This window comes from Numida meleagris, chromosome 1 (assembly GCF_002078875.1).
Source record: "Numida meleagris isolate 19003 breed g44 Domestic line chromosome 1, NumMel1.0, whole genome shotgun sequence".
Lineage (NCBI taxonomy): Eukaryota > Metazoa > Chordata > Aves > Galliformes > Numididae > Numida > Numida meleagris.
The window spans coordinates 193,203,191-193,216,045 of record NC_034409.1 but is presented as its reverse complement, the minus strand read 5'-3'; the positions used below and the strand labels follow the sequence as shown (position 1 = coordinate 193,216,045).

Sequence of the window (12,855 nt, the reverse complement as noted above, 5' to 3'; positions counted from 1 at the left end):
GGGAGGGGTGAGGGAGGAAGGAGCAGAAGTCCTATGAAACCCTTTGCTGCCAGGGAGAATGCAATGCTGACTGTGCTTTGGAAGGGGAAAGGAGGCATGCCGTCCTCAGAGCTGAGACTTCTGCTCATCTCAGTGCTGAACTGGGGAAAGCTCCCACACACGCGCTCATTCCGTGATGATTCTACGACTCATGCTTGGGTCCAGAGCAGAAGTGCTGTGATCGAGGCACATCCACAACCTACAGGCTGGAGTACCCCTTCATAAGGTGGCTCCCCATCCTCTGGGTGAAGCACTGGTCCCCATTTATGAAGTGTTAGCAAGGGACCAGCACCTTTTTGGCCTTCCAGCCATGAGCTGGCTTTGTCTCACTGCGTCCAGGGATGCAGATGGAGAGGAGAACTGGGGGCTGACACGCTAAATACCCAAGCAGGTATTTCTGCCCATGTTCCATCAGCCCAGTCCGAGCCCTGGGCCCCCAGTGCTCCCCAGCTCCATCCCTGATTGACCTGGTTCCAGCCTGGCCGCAGCCTCCATCCCTGTGGGAGAGATCAGGAGGAAACCAATGGGGCTGCAGGTCTGAATTTTGGCCAAGAAGAAGTCCTCACTGAGAACGATGCTGTGGAGAGTGTAACTTGCACTCAGGGAGCTCAGAGATGGATGGAGAGGAGAGGATGGGATGGCCAGAGAGGCCACTGAGGTTGGTGCGTTTTTGCAGTTTGAGAGTGAGGGTGAAGAGTGAGAGCAGAAGGGAGCGGGAACTATTAGAGCAGGAAAGGGGGAATGAGGGAGAGGGGTACCACGTCCTGCCGTGTTCCTCCTGTCAGGAGTGATCGTAGCCCTGTGCAAAGAGTGGGGAAAGAGGATGAAGGGCAGAAGGTCTGGGAGCACCAAGCTGGGGTGGGCCTGGAGAGAAAGGAAAGAGCTGGCTGAGGGCAAGGCGTGATGGTTGGACACACTGGGGGCCAAGGAAGGGGCGTTTAGTGACAGCAAACACAAGTGTCTCACCGGCATCTGGTGGGTCTTGGCACCACTCAGCAGCTCTGGGGAGACTGTCTCGGCGCTGTCTCAAATCCTGGACAAATGAATCCCTGAGGGAGAGGAGAGGAGGAAAGTGAGCCGACACACGGAGCTTTTCCCACCCTGGAAGCTGTCTCCGCTGACATCTAGTGGCAAAACAGTCCCTTCCCTGGGACTGGCTCCTCCAAGCACTGCTGCCTCCACGCACAACGCTGGGCTGGATGTTTGAATAAGCGTTTTACCAGCACTGTACTGGTCATACTGGTATTGCCTGCATGGCTCACTAGGTTATGTCTCCCTGAAGCATCAAAGCAGTGCATTAAGCACAAGGTCAAGCTGACCCTAGAATCCCAGAATCCCAAACAGGTTTGGGTGGGAAGGGACCTCCCAGCCCCCCCAGCCCCACCCTTCCATGAGCAGGGACCACTCCCACAGCCCAGAGCCCACAGCCCCATCCAAGGTCTTGGGCACTGCCAGGGGTGGGCACCCACACATCTGGGATGCAGTGTCAGGGCCTCACTGCCCTCTGAGTAAAGAATTTCCTGCTCACATTTAGCCTGAATTTCCCCTCTTTTAGTTTAAAGCCATTCCTCTTTGTGCTGTCACTACACTCCCTGATAGAGTCTCTTCCCATGAGAGAAGCCACGTTGCTCAGAGGAAATCTAGTCCAGCATTTCCATCTGTAGCCAAAAGCCCAGAGAAAAATGAAAATACAAGAAACCTGTGTGCAGCAACCAGCCACCTTCCAATGCCTTCATCCTGCTCTGACCCTGTCCAGGCCTTCCCTTGTGGAGAAGGGGGATCAGATAGACCCAGAAGGCACGATGCAGGCACACCACCATTATTTACAGAACCAGAAACGATGCTCTCCCGTTTCATTCTCCACTCTTGATAATTCTTAGTAGTTTATGGCATGGTGGTGGTGAATAGAGGTGGAGAACAGAGTTAAAACCTTCAGTGAGGCTTTACAAAAGGAGCCTTATGGAAAGCCAGGCAGCTTATTTCAATTTAATCCAGGCTGAGAGAGTTGGGGCTGTGCAGCTGGAGGATGGAAGGCTGTGGAGAGAGCTGGGAGAAGTCTTCAGTACCAAAAGGGGCTGTAAGAAAGAAGGGGCAGACTTTTTAGCAGGGTCTGTTGTGATAGGACAAGGGGAAATGGTTTCAAACAGAAAATGGGAGATTTAGACTGGATATATCAAGAATGTTTTTTACAATAAGGGCTGTGAGGCACCAGCACGGGTTGCCCAGAGGGGTGGTGGTGCCCCATCCCTGCAGACACCCGAGGTCAGGGGACGGGGCTCTGAGCTCTGATGGAGCTGGGGGTGTCCCTGTGCATTGCAGGGAATGGGACCTGACGGCCTTTAGGTGTCCATTCCAACTCCAACCATTCTGTGGTTCTGATTCTATCACTTCCTTTCAACCTTATCTCCATTTCTGCTGGCTCCTTCTGGGAGCTTGGCAAGGCAGAACTTCCCTTTGCTGACTCTTCCCAGACGGTCTGTATTTCCCCACTAATTCGTATGTATTCTCATGTATCAATTCATTATTATCATTTCTCATTTGCTCAGCACAACCAAAAGCCTGTAATCCCCTACAAGCCCCAAACCATTTGAAAACATCTCCACTTTCTCCACCATAGAAGCTTAAAGTAACAAATCCCATCCAGTCATAGAATCATGGAATCATTAAGGCTGGAGAAGATGGCCAAGATCCCCAACCCCAGCCCACCCCCACCATGCCCACTGCCTTCAGTGCCACATCCCCGTGGTTCTGGAACACCTCCAGGGATGGTGACCCCACCACCTCCCTGAGCAGCCTGTGCCAGTGCCCAACCACTCTTTGGAAAATAATTTTTCCATAACATCCAACCTGACCCTTCCCCGGTGCAACATGAGGTTATTCCCTCTGGTCCTAAGGCCATTACCCCTCATCTTAATTATAGAATCCTTATAGTTGGAAGGGACCTCTGAAAGCCATCTAGTCCAACTCTCCTGAAACACACAGAGACACCATAGCTCGGTCAGGTTGCCCAGGGCCTGGTCCAGCCTCACCTTGAAAGTCTCCAGGGAGGTGGCATCCACCACAGTTCTGGGCAACCTGTTCCAGTACCTCACCACCCTCACTGTAACAGACTTTTTCTTTACATCCAACCTCAATCTCCCCTCTTTAAGATTGAAGCCATTTCCCCTTGTTCTGTCACCACAGACCCTGCTGAAGAGTCTGTCCCCTTCTTTCCTGTCGCTCCCCTTCAGATACTGACAGGCCGCTTTCAGGTCACCTCGCAGCCTTCTCTTCTCCATGCTGCACAGCCCCAGCTCTCAGCCTGTCCTCATAGGAGAGCTGTTCCATCCCTGGATCATTGCTGTGTCCCTCCTCTGGACGCGCTCCATCAGCTCCATGTCTCTCCTGCACTGAGCACTCCCCATCTGGACGCAGTGCTCCAGCTGAGGCCTCACAGGTGCAGACCTTGCACTTGGATTTGTTGAAGCTCACGAGGTTCACCTGGGCCCACTGCTCAGCCTGTCTAGGTCCCTGTGGATGGCAACCCGTCCCTCTGCTGTGTCACTGCACCCCACAGCTCGGTGTCACCCACAAACTGCTGAGGGTCTGATTAATGTTACTAATGTAACTATGTTCTATGAATCCAATGCCCAGACTGTCCTAAGAGGAACAAAATCCTCAAAACCTCTGCCCTGGATCGACAAATATCCTATTTACTGATTCGTCTTGCAAGGAGGCATTATAACTGCCTAAGGATAGGGAAAAAAAAAGGTTTGGAAGGACGTTCAGAGAGGGGCTCCTGCCACTCCCCTCACAGATGCACTGTCCCTGAGGAGAGGGCCTCTGTGCTGCCAGAGCTGACCTCTGTGTCGCACATCTGGGTGAGTTATCATCCTGTCAGCGCCTGGATGCATTCAAATCGGTTTTGTAGCCATTTTAACGCCGATTGAGGGCGCTGACAGCAGCCTGGCAGGGCGGCAACACCCTCTGACAGGGAAAGGGTTAATCCTCCCCAACATGGCGGCGCTGGGAAGACTATCTTTCCCGTCGATCCCAGCGTTCCGACACACGTGATCGGGCCAAGCCAATGGGGAGCGGCGGAAGGCTGATATAGCCCGCCCCCCGGAAGTAGGCCCCCTTTCCGCCGGGCGGCGCGGCTCAAGATGGCGGTGCAGATCTCCAAGAAGCGCAAGGTGAGGGCGGCCTGTCACCGCGCCGCGGCCGCGGGGTAACTCCATATCGGCGGGGACGCGCTGGGAGCGGCCTCGGGCGTCATCGGGGTGGGGTGGTGGAGCGGGGATGGCGGTGGATGCGGAAGGATGGCGGCGGATGCGGCTTCGAGGCCCGGCGGGGAACATGGCGGCGGCGGGAGCGTGCGGCGGGGCCTGGCCGGGGCCGCGGGGAGGGGGGAAGCCGTGAACTGCTTTCGGGGATCGTGCGTGGGACGTGCACGGGGCTCGGAGCTTCTGTGCGCTGTGCTGAGGGGCGCAGGGCAGGGCTGAAAGCTGATTTTGGGTTGTTTTTTAATGTGGAGTTTTGGGTTTAGTGCTGCTCTGCTTGCGTGGACGTAGTATGGGTTGTGGTTGATTTGTTATGGAGTTATTGGAATGGTTGGATTGGAAGGGACCTTAAAACCTACCCAGCCCCATCCCTTGCCATAGGTTGGTTGTCCCCCACCAGATCAGGCTGCCCAGGGCCAGGTCCAGCCTGGCCTTGAACGCCTCCAGGGATGGGGCACCCACAGCCTCTCTGGGCAGCACTGCCAGTACCTCACCACCCTCTGAGTCAAGGATTCCCACCTAACATCTACTGTAAATCTCCCCTCTTTTAGTTTATTGCCATTCTCCCTTGTCCTGCCCCTGTCAGAGCATGTAAGAAGTCATTCTCTCTTCTGCTTATAAACTCTGCACAAGTATTGGAAGGCCACAGTGAGGCCTCCCCAGGGCCTCCCCTTCTCCATGCTGAACACCCCCAGCTCCCTCAGCCTGTCTCCATAGAGAGCTGCTCCATCCTCTGTGCATCCCTGTGCTCTCCTCTGGACCCACACCCACAGCCCCATATCCCTCTTGTGGTGGGGGCCCCAGGCCTGGACACAGTGCTCCAGACGGGGCCTCATGAGGGCAGACAGAGGGGGACAGTCCCTTTTCTGCCTGCTGCCCCCCGTGTCCCCCTCCCGTTGGTGCAGCCCAGGTGACTGCTGCCCTCCAGGCTGTGAACGTGCACTGCTGCCTCGTGTTCCACTTTTCTCCACCAGAACCCCCATGTCCTTCTTAAGAAGGCTGCTCCTAAGGCATTCTTCTCACAGACTGTACTCTCATCTGGGGTTGCCCTGATCCAGCACCCTGTGCTTGGCCTTGTTGAACCTCCTTTGGTTCCCATGTGCCCACTTTTCCAGCTAGTCCACGTCCCTCTAGTTGCCATCCCTCCCTTCTACTGTGTCAGCTACACCACTCGGCTTGGTGTCATCAGCAAACTTGGGAGACTTAGCAGAGTTTGAGGCACCTGTGGGGCTGCTAAGGGGATATGAGCACTGCAGTGAATGCCTCTGCAAGACATAGAAACAAGATATTTCACTGTTTGGCCTGAATTGTGGCCGTAGTTGGGCATGGATCAGGCTCTGGTGTTGGCTTTTACTGGAGGTGATTTATCTCTGGGAAATTTAGGGGAGACGCTTTTATTTCACCCTCACTTCTCTTTTCTCTGTTGGGAGAGAGAAGCTGTCAGTCTGCAGGACAGGCCAGGGACCCAGGCTTAAAATGCCAATTATTTTTTTCTGTGAGGGGCTGAGTACTTACACAGACTTGGTCTGTTTGTTCCGTAGTTCGTCGCTGATGGCATCTTCAAAGCTGAACTGAATGAGTTTCTGACTCGTGAACTGGCTGAAGATGGGTACTCCGGAGTAGAAGTCCGGGTCACTCCAACCAGGACTGAGATTATCATACTTGCCACCAGGTAACCGAGACACTGCTTATTCAGTTAGGAACATTGTGCAAGTCTTTAAGGGGTGTTGCTGAAGTTTTAAGTGGTAAACATCATTAGGGTGAGGTATTTGGGAAGGAGATGCTGAAGTGATCTTCAGGAAAACAGCAGTGTTACAACTCCTGCTAATCACCAGCCTGACCAAGGTTAGACACGGTCTGGAAGCTCCTCGGGATGATTGCAGGCTTTTACATGGTGACACTCCCTCAATCATACTGTATTTTTATTTTTTTTTTCCCAGAACCCAGAATGTCCTGGGTGAAAAGGGACGCCGCATCCGGGAGCTGACGGCTGTTGTGCAGAAGAGGTTTGGCTTCCCCGAGGGAAGCGTTGAGGTAAAACTGCCCCAGTTCAAACAGTTCTGAGTGGGGCTGTGCAGTGGGCAGCGTGTGCTGTCTGGATGGCTTCAGCTGAGAGGCGATTTCACTTTGAGATAACTTGGGGCATGTTTTACCTGCTCTCACAAAACGCTGTTGCACTGAAATAGGAATATGTCACTTTGCTGTCAGCCTTTTTCAGTGCGCTCAGGTTGTTTGGTTTTCTCTGCTCTTGCAGCAAGTAGGAGCAGAGAAGCAGGTAAAACTTATTAAGTTTCTCTGAAAATATTTTGTGGGGAGTATTTCCGTGCCAGTGTTGAGGTGAGAGGTCAATCTAACAGCATATTTTTTGGAATTGATGCATTGCCATTACCCTTATTGAGTTCTTAATGCTTTTCCCATAGAAAGAAATTGTTTAGGTGCAGAACTATCTTTGAGATTTTTGTCTGATACTGTAATGAATTAAACAAGAAAGAGACAACAGTATCACACTTTGGCTGTTAGAGATGTTGGATTAAATGCACCTCAACGTCCCAGCTCTCTGGTTCTTAGGTTTGATGTCTTCATGTTGGTCAATGCATGGTTATGTTGGTCTGTTTTGTTCTTGGGGACGGTGTTGCCTTCAGCATACCTGCATATCCTGTGCATTGTTTTAAGGACTGAATTGTGAATGTAGTTCTTAGGACTGCCTGGATGCCTCTCTCCATTGTTACTTAATGCTTTGGGGCTGTTTGGAAGCAGCAGCTCTTGGAGACTGCACCATCCTTGTTCTCAAAGCCACTGGTGTGTGGCTCAGCTCTGCCAAGAGTAGGAAACAGATGCTGAGGGAGCGTAATGTCTGACAGTGCAGCTTCTGCTTGTAAGCATGGGTCTGAGGGATGGGGCGTGGAGTGGTATGAAGCTCCTGACTTCAGATTAATGCAAATCATCTGGAAATGAAGGCATTTCTGAGTTTGCTGCTTATTTTTTCAGCTCTATGCCGAGAAGGTGGCCACCAGAGGTCTGTGTGCCATCGCCCAGGCAGAGTCCCTGCGGTACAAGCTTCTGGGGGGCTTAGCAGTGCGTCGGTGAGTAGAGCAAGTTGGATGTGATGCCCCAGCGAGGCTTTGGAGGACTCCAGGAGTGCTTCAGAATAGTGCATACCAGCTTAAGATGGCAAGAGTTTGAAAATTTAACCTAGTAACGCTCTGCTTGGAGAGGGCAGTTTGCGTTTTTGAAATGTGCAAGTTTTTCATTCAGTATACGGTTACTTTTGGTAGTAATTGCTAGACACCACGTTGCACAATAAATGTTGAAGTCCGAGAGTAGATCAGATTAAAAGTTCTGTGACTGATATGTATAAAGTTCACGTTTATTTGTGAATGAATGATGGTTGGAGTAATGAAACACAGTTTCAAGCCTCATGGCTGAATCGTAGTTGGAGTGACAGTGGCCTTGCTGCTCAGATCCCTTCAGTGATGATAAGATGACGAGTCAGAAGGGGTGGCTCCTGCTGAGTGGTCCCCCTGCAGTGTCACGTTCTGTGCTGCTGCCTGTGGTTCTTCAGCAGAAGCATCCTGTCACTGAATGATTTAGAGGCATTTGTCTGAGAAGGGATAGGGGCTGCGCTTGTGGTGTGGGTAGACTGGCCACCAGAGAACTTGTGCTTGTCACTGTGCCCACAGCTTCACAAGATCCCTAATTCACAGTACTCCTGTAAGGCTGGATCTGACAGTGCTAAAACGATAGGAAGTTTCCTTCTGCTTTGTCTAGCCCTGACAGAGCTTGGGTTGCATAACTGTGGCTTTGAAAAAGGCAGATGTTAAAATGGGATTGTCCAGGTTTGAAACTGCTGCAAAATGTCGTGTGGATTTGGCAGAGATATCCCAAGCCAGTAGGACTAATGCAGTGGCTGTTTCTGCTCCCTGCCTGCAGAGCCTGCTATGGTGTCCTCCGCTTCATCATGGAGAGCGGTGCCAAGGGCTGCGAGGTGGTTGTGTCTGGTAAACTCAGGGGTCAGCGTGCCAAGTCCATGAAGTTCGTGGATGGCTTGATGATCCACAGTGGAGACCCGGTGAATTACTACGTCGACACAGCCGTGCGTCACGTCCTTCTCCGGCAAGGTGAGTGGCTGGGATGCAGATCCCTTTGCAGCTTTGTTGGCCTCTGGTATCAGTGCTGTGGAGCCAGCAGCTCTCAATCACTGGCACTCTGTGCCTGCTGGCTGGAGATTTCACTCACCTGTGAGGTGGTAACTTGCATGGTTTCATTGCACCTCTGGTCTTGAAGAGCGTTTCAGTTTTGCCCTCCCTGGATGTTCTGACTCAGAAAATCTGTTTTCTTGGGTTCCTGCAACCAAATTCCCACTAGTGGAGCTTGCACACTACATCTGAAGGAGACCTTTATTTGAATTTGTTACATGGATGAGAGAATTCCTTCAGCAGACAGCAGGATTGTGTGTGCTCACTCTGTGTAATCTGCTTTTGCTGCTAATGGGGATTGAAGTTTCCACTTGGTAATGCACAGATTTTCCAGATACTCATTTGTGTTCTGTGGCTTCCGAGCCTGGTAGCAAAACACCTTACAAGTGGGTATGCCCTTAGTGATTGTGTTCAAGAGCTCCTGGATTCTGTCTCTCTTGGCTCCCAGGGGAAATCAGACCCACAAAAAGCAAACATCACTGACAGCTTTCCCTCCATAGCTGCTCTCTTTCAAGTCTTCCAGCTAAACCAGCCAAGCCAGCTTTCATCCCCTTCTCCTTTCCCTGTTAAAACACAAGTGACTTCTGCATCTTAATAGGCATTGGGTTACTTAATTTCAAATCACCAGGTGTAGAGAGATTAGCATAAACAAAGTTGTTTTGTGCTCCCTTCAGTGATGATAAGATGACGAGTCAGAAGGGATGTCCTTGTGTCAGTGCAGCCTGGTTGGTGCCATGTTCTGTGGTGCTGTGCTAAGGCTGCCTTGGGCAGGATGTCCTCCTCATTGGATGATTCAGAGGCATTTGTCTGAGAAGGGATACCAGAACATGGTGCAGTGGACTGGCTGAGCTATCCCAGGAAAAACAGGGTTTAAAATCAGGATATAGAATGTTTTCCTCATAGTCATCCGGGCTGCAGTTAACAAAGGCAGTGAGTTTAATAGAGATAAACACATTGATGTAAATTTACATTAAGTAGGTTTTTAAGCTGTACCACTTTTAATTACCTTCCATCAATTTAGAGTTGTTGGGAGATGGTTTTGGTGCAGGTAGGTAGCTTGCTTTTGGAACTTTGTGTCAAATGAGCTTGTCTTTAATGTCCTGTCCCTTTTTGCAGGTGTACTGGGAATCAAAGTAAAAATTATGTTGCCCTGGGACCCAAGTGGAAAGATTGGCCCCAAAAAGCCTCTTCCAGATCATGTCAGCATTGTGGAACCCAAAGAAGAGATCTTGCCCACCACCCCCATTTCAGAGCAGAAAGGTGGCAAACCAGAACAGCCAGCCATGCCGCAGCCGGTTCCCACTGCCTGAGAGGTGAGTGCCCACGAGCAGCTGGAGTTGGCTGGATGAGGATCATGCTGGGAAGCTGACAACAGAAAAGCTGTCTGGTAGCTGGTTTGTGGGGGAGAAAAGCAGGAGTGAGCTGTTTATGCAGGCACAGTTTAATTGCACACTGCAAACCACCTGAGCATGCCCTTCCGTGAAGATGTGATGACGAATCTGAAAGGGAATATCCTTGTCCAAGTGCCCTGCTTCTTGCTGTGTTCTGCAGCGTGGATTTGGGGACCTTGGGTCAGAGTTTGAGTGACCTAGAGGCATTTGTCTGAGAAGGGCTCAGTGCCTTAGATGTTTTAATGCTGTTCCTCAAGCAGCAGATGTATTGGTATCCAGTTGAAGTTTGGGTCTGAGAAGCCACTACATTGAGCTTGATGTTAGGCTAGTTTCATTAGTAAACCATTGAGTTTTGAACTCCCATCTTTCTGAGTGAGTTGCTTCTGTAATAAACTGATAGATTGAAGTTCTCTGAGACCTGCTCTGGGTTGTCCCCAGTGAAAACATGTAACTTGCTGCTTTTAAAAGTTCTGCTTGTTTTCTCTGAGGGCAGTAGGAGGCACAGGGCCTAAAGCCTCTCAGAAGGCTTCCTTAGCTGCTAGTGAAAGCCAGCCTGGGTTCTTTGAAACTCCTCGTGTGAACAAGAAGAGTTCAGGGGGTGTGCAGGGCCGCAGTGAAACAAGGGGATCTGAGTAGCAAGACTTGCTCATGTAGAGGGAGGTCACTGGCTAAAATGGAGGAAGAGAGAGCTGTAATTTGAACACTTGGAGCCTCCTTGTTCAGCATTTTGGGTAGGAGAATAGTTATAGAAAATGATTTGCCACCATCTCACTCAGTGTTTTTGTTTGTTTTTTGTTGTTGTAGGGTTTGCAACATCTGCAACCAGAAGCTTGGCTGTCCTGAAAACATCTCTTAATAAAATCACAAAAGACAGTGTTTGTGGAGGTGCTTTTTTTTGCAAGGTATATTCAAGAAAAGCCTTGCTCCCATCTTTGGGATGGAAGGAATTTCTCCGCGTTTCTTTCAGCTCGTGTTACCTCTTGGAGTGCACTTAGCAGATCTTGATGTGAACAGAGTGGGGACAAGATGCTGATTTCTAGAGGGAGATCTGGAGTGCTCTTAACAGTTACATAGCAGTCTTTCCCCGAGGTTTCCAGGAGGGGGAGCTTGTTTAGCAATGCCCAAAGCAGTTGCAATCTTTCAGGCTTCACTTGAAGTGTTACTGTCTTTTCTGCTACATGCTTTTTCCACCTCTGTGCTTCAGTTTCCCTTATCACTGAGAGATGTTTGCTGTGTGGCTTTCAGGGCTACGGAGAAGAGCGTTACAGCTCCTGTTAGGGAGAAGTAACCTTGGTCATTGGTGATAGGGGATGATGGCACCGAGTCTGCCAGCATTCAGGATGCATTTGGACAACAGAAATAGGAATTGAATTTTGGGTGGTTCTTTGTGGAGCCAAGAATTGTACTCATGGACCCTTATGTGAGTCCCTTCCAACTCAGGGTATTCTGTGATTCTGTGAAACTTCATTGTAGGCATTCACACATTACTTAGTGGGGAAAAAAAAAAGTACATTTATTTGCGTGTATGTAGATTTCAAACCTGTCCTAAGCACTTAAATCCATATACATTTAAATGGTTGAGAAAGACTCATCTTCCTTTGAGGCTTGAATAGACAGTCTGTTAATTTGTTGCTGTATTGCAAACTGGCTTTAATGAGCTGTAGGGTCGCATAGGTAGATCCTTAAGTTGAGAATGAGATTTCAAGGCTAATTCTGCCATCAGAGTGCCTAGCTGGTAGACAGGGATGTGTTATCACTTCTGTTCCATTGCTTCTGCAGAGTGTTGGTGCTGTTCTTGTCTGTTGTGATGTAGTGAAAGCCCTGTAGCTGGAGGAGTCAGGCTGAGCACTCAGTTAACTTTCAGGCTGTATTCTTGAAGTCTGATGCTGTTACAGGAAGACACTGTTGTGCATACCACAAGAGATAATGATGAGCAGTTGCTTTTTGTTTGGATTCAGAACTCATTTGTTTCATTAACTGGAATTCTACAAACTTGGAAGCTTTTTTTTTCCGTAGGAGGAGTGCCTTTACATCCAGTTTCCCATTTTCTATTGCACTTGGGTTCGGGCAGTTCCAGATAAGAATACAGATGGGAGAAGAACTCACTGAGAGCAGCCTTGGGGAGAAGGACATGGAGCTCCTGATGGAGAAAAGCAGGACAGGAGCCAGCAGTGCATGCTTGCAGCCTGGAAGGCAGCAGTCCCCTGGGTTGCACCAACAGGGAGGGGCAGCGGGCAGGGAGAGGACTGTCCCCCTCTGTCTGCCATCGTGAGGCCCCATCTGGAGCACTGCGTCCAGGCCTGGGGCCCCCAGCACAGGATGGATGTGGGGCTGTGGGAGCTGGTCCAGAGGAGGGCACGGGGATGCTCAGAGGATGGAGCACCTCTCCTGTATATAAAGGTTGAGGGACCTGAGCTTGTTCAGCCTGGAGAAGGGTAGGCTCTGGAGGGCCATACTTGCAGCCTTTCAGTACTTGAGTGGAGCTTACAAGCAGCAGGGAGACTGACTTTTTGCATGATCTGGTAGGGATAAGACAAGTGTGAATGGCTTTAAACAAAGAGGGGAAATTTACTTAGGGGCCAGTGAGGCACTGGCACAGGCTGGCCAGAGCATCCTGTGGATTCACCATCCCTGAAAAGCATTCAAGGGCAGGCTGGATGGGAACCTGAGCAGCCCGATATGGGGGCAGCCAGCCCATGGCAGAGGGCTTTAAGGTTTCTTCCAACTCAAGCCATCGTAGGATTCTCTGCAGGAACTAGGCAGGCAACTTAGGAACTGGAATTTCCAACTGACAGCGTCAGAAACCGGTCTGCCTGGCAATCTGTGAACACGAGCCTCAGCTTTCCTGTTCCTGGCATCTCTGACCGGGCTCCTGGAAAGCTGGCCTGGCAGAGTGCTGCCTGGGAAGCTGGGTAGGTTTGGTAGAAACAGCTGTGTCGTCTCAGGGTCTTAGAGAACAAATCTGATTTC

General features: G+C 50.6%; 1 protein-coding gene across 1 annotated transcript; it reads left to right on the top strand.

Annotated features, from left to right (window-relative positions):
• RPS3 (ribosomal protein S3) lies at positions 4,120-10,761 on the top strand. The gene is made up of 7 exons (XM_021384109.1): positions 4,120-4,211; positions 5,840-5,970; positions 6,239-6,332; positions 7,287-7,381; positions 8,229-8,416; positions 9,611-9,807; positions 10,690-10,761. Exons 1-6 carry the CDS (start codon positions 4,182-4,184, stop codon positions 9,802-9,804), a joined length of 732 nt encoding a protein of 243 aa, XP_021239784.1. The 5' UTR covers positions 4,120-4,181; the 3' UTR covers positions 9,805-9,807; positions 10,690-10,761.

What these genes read in the sequence shown, in the direction of transcription:
- RPS3 (XM_021384109.1), top strand. Translation starts at nt 4,182, where the DNA reads ATGGCGGTGCAGATCTCCAAGAAGCGCAAG. An exon ending in TCCCCGAGGGAAGCGTTGAG is followed by an intron (nt 6,333 to 7,286) that starts GTAAAACTGCCC and finishes TTATTTTTTCAG; the next exon opens with CTCTATGCCGAGAAGGTGGC. An exon ending in TCACGTCCTTCTCCGGCAAG is followed by an intron (nt 8,417 to 9,610) that starts GTGAGTGGCTGG and finishes CCCTTTTTGCAG; the next exon opens with GTGTACTGGGAATCAAAGTA.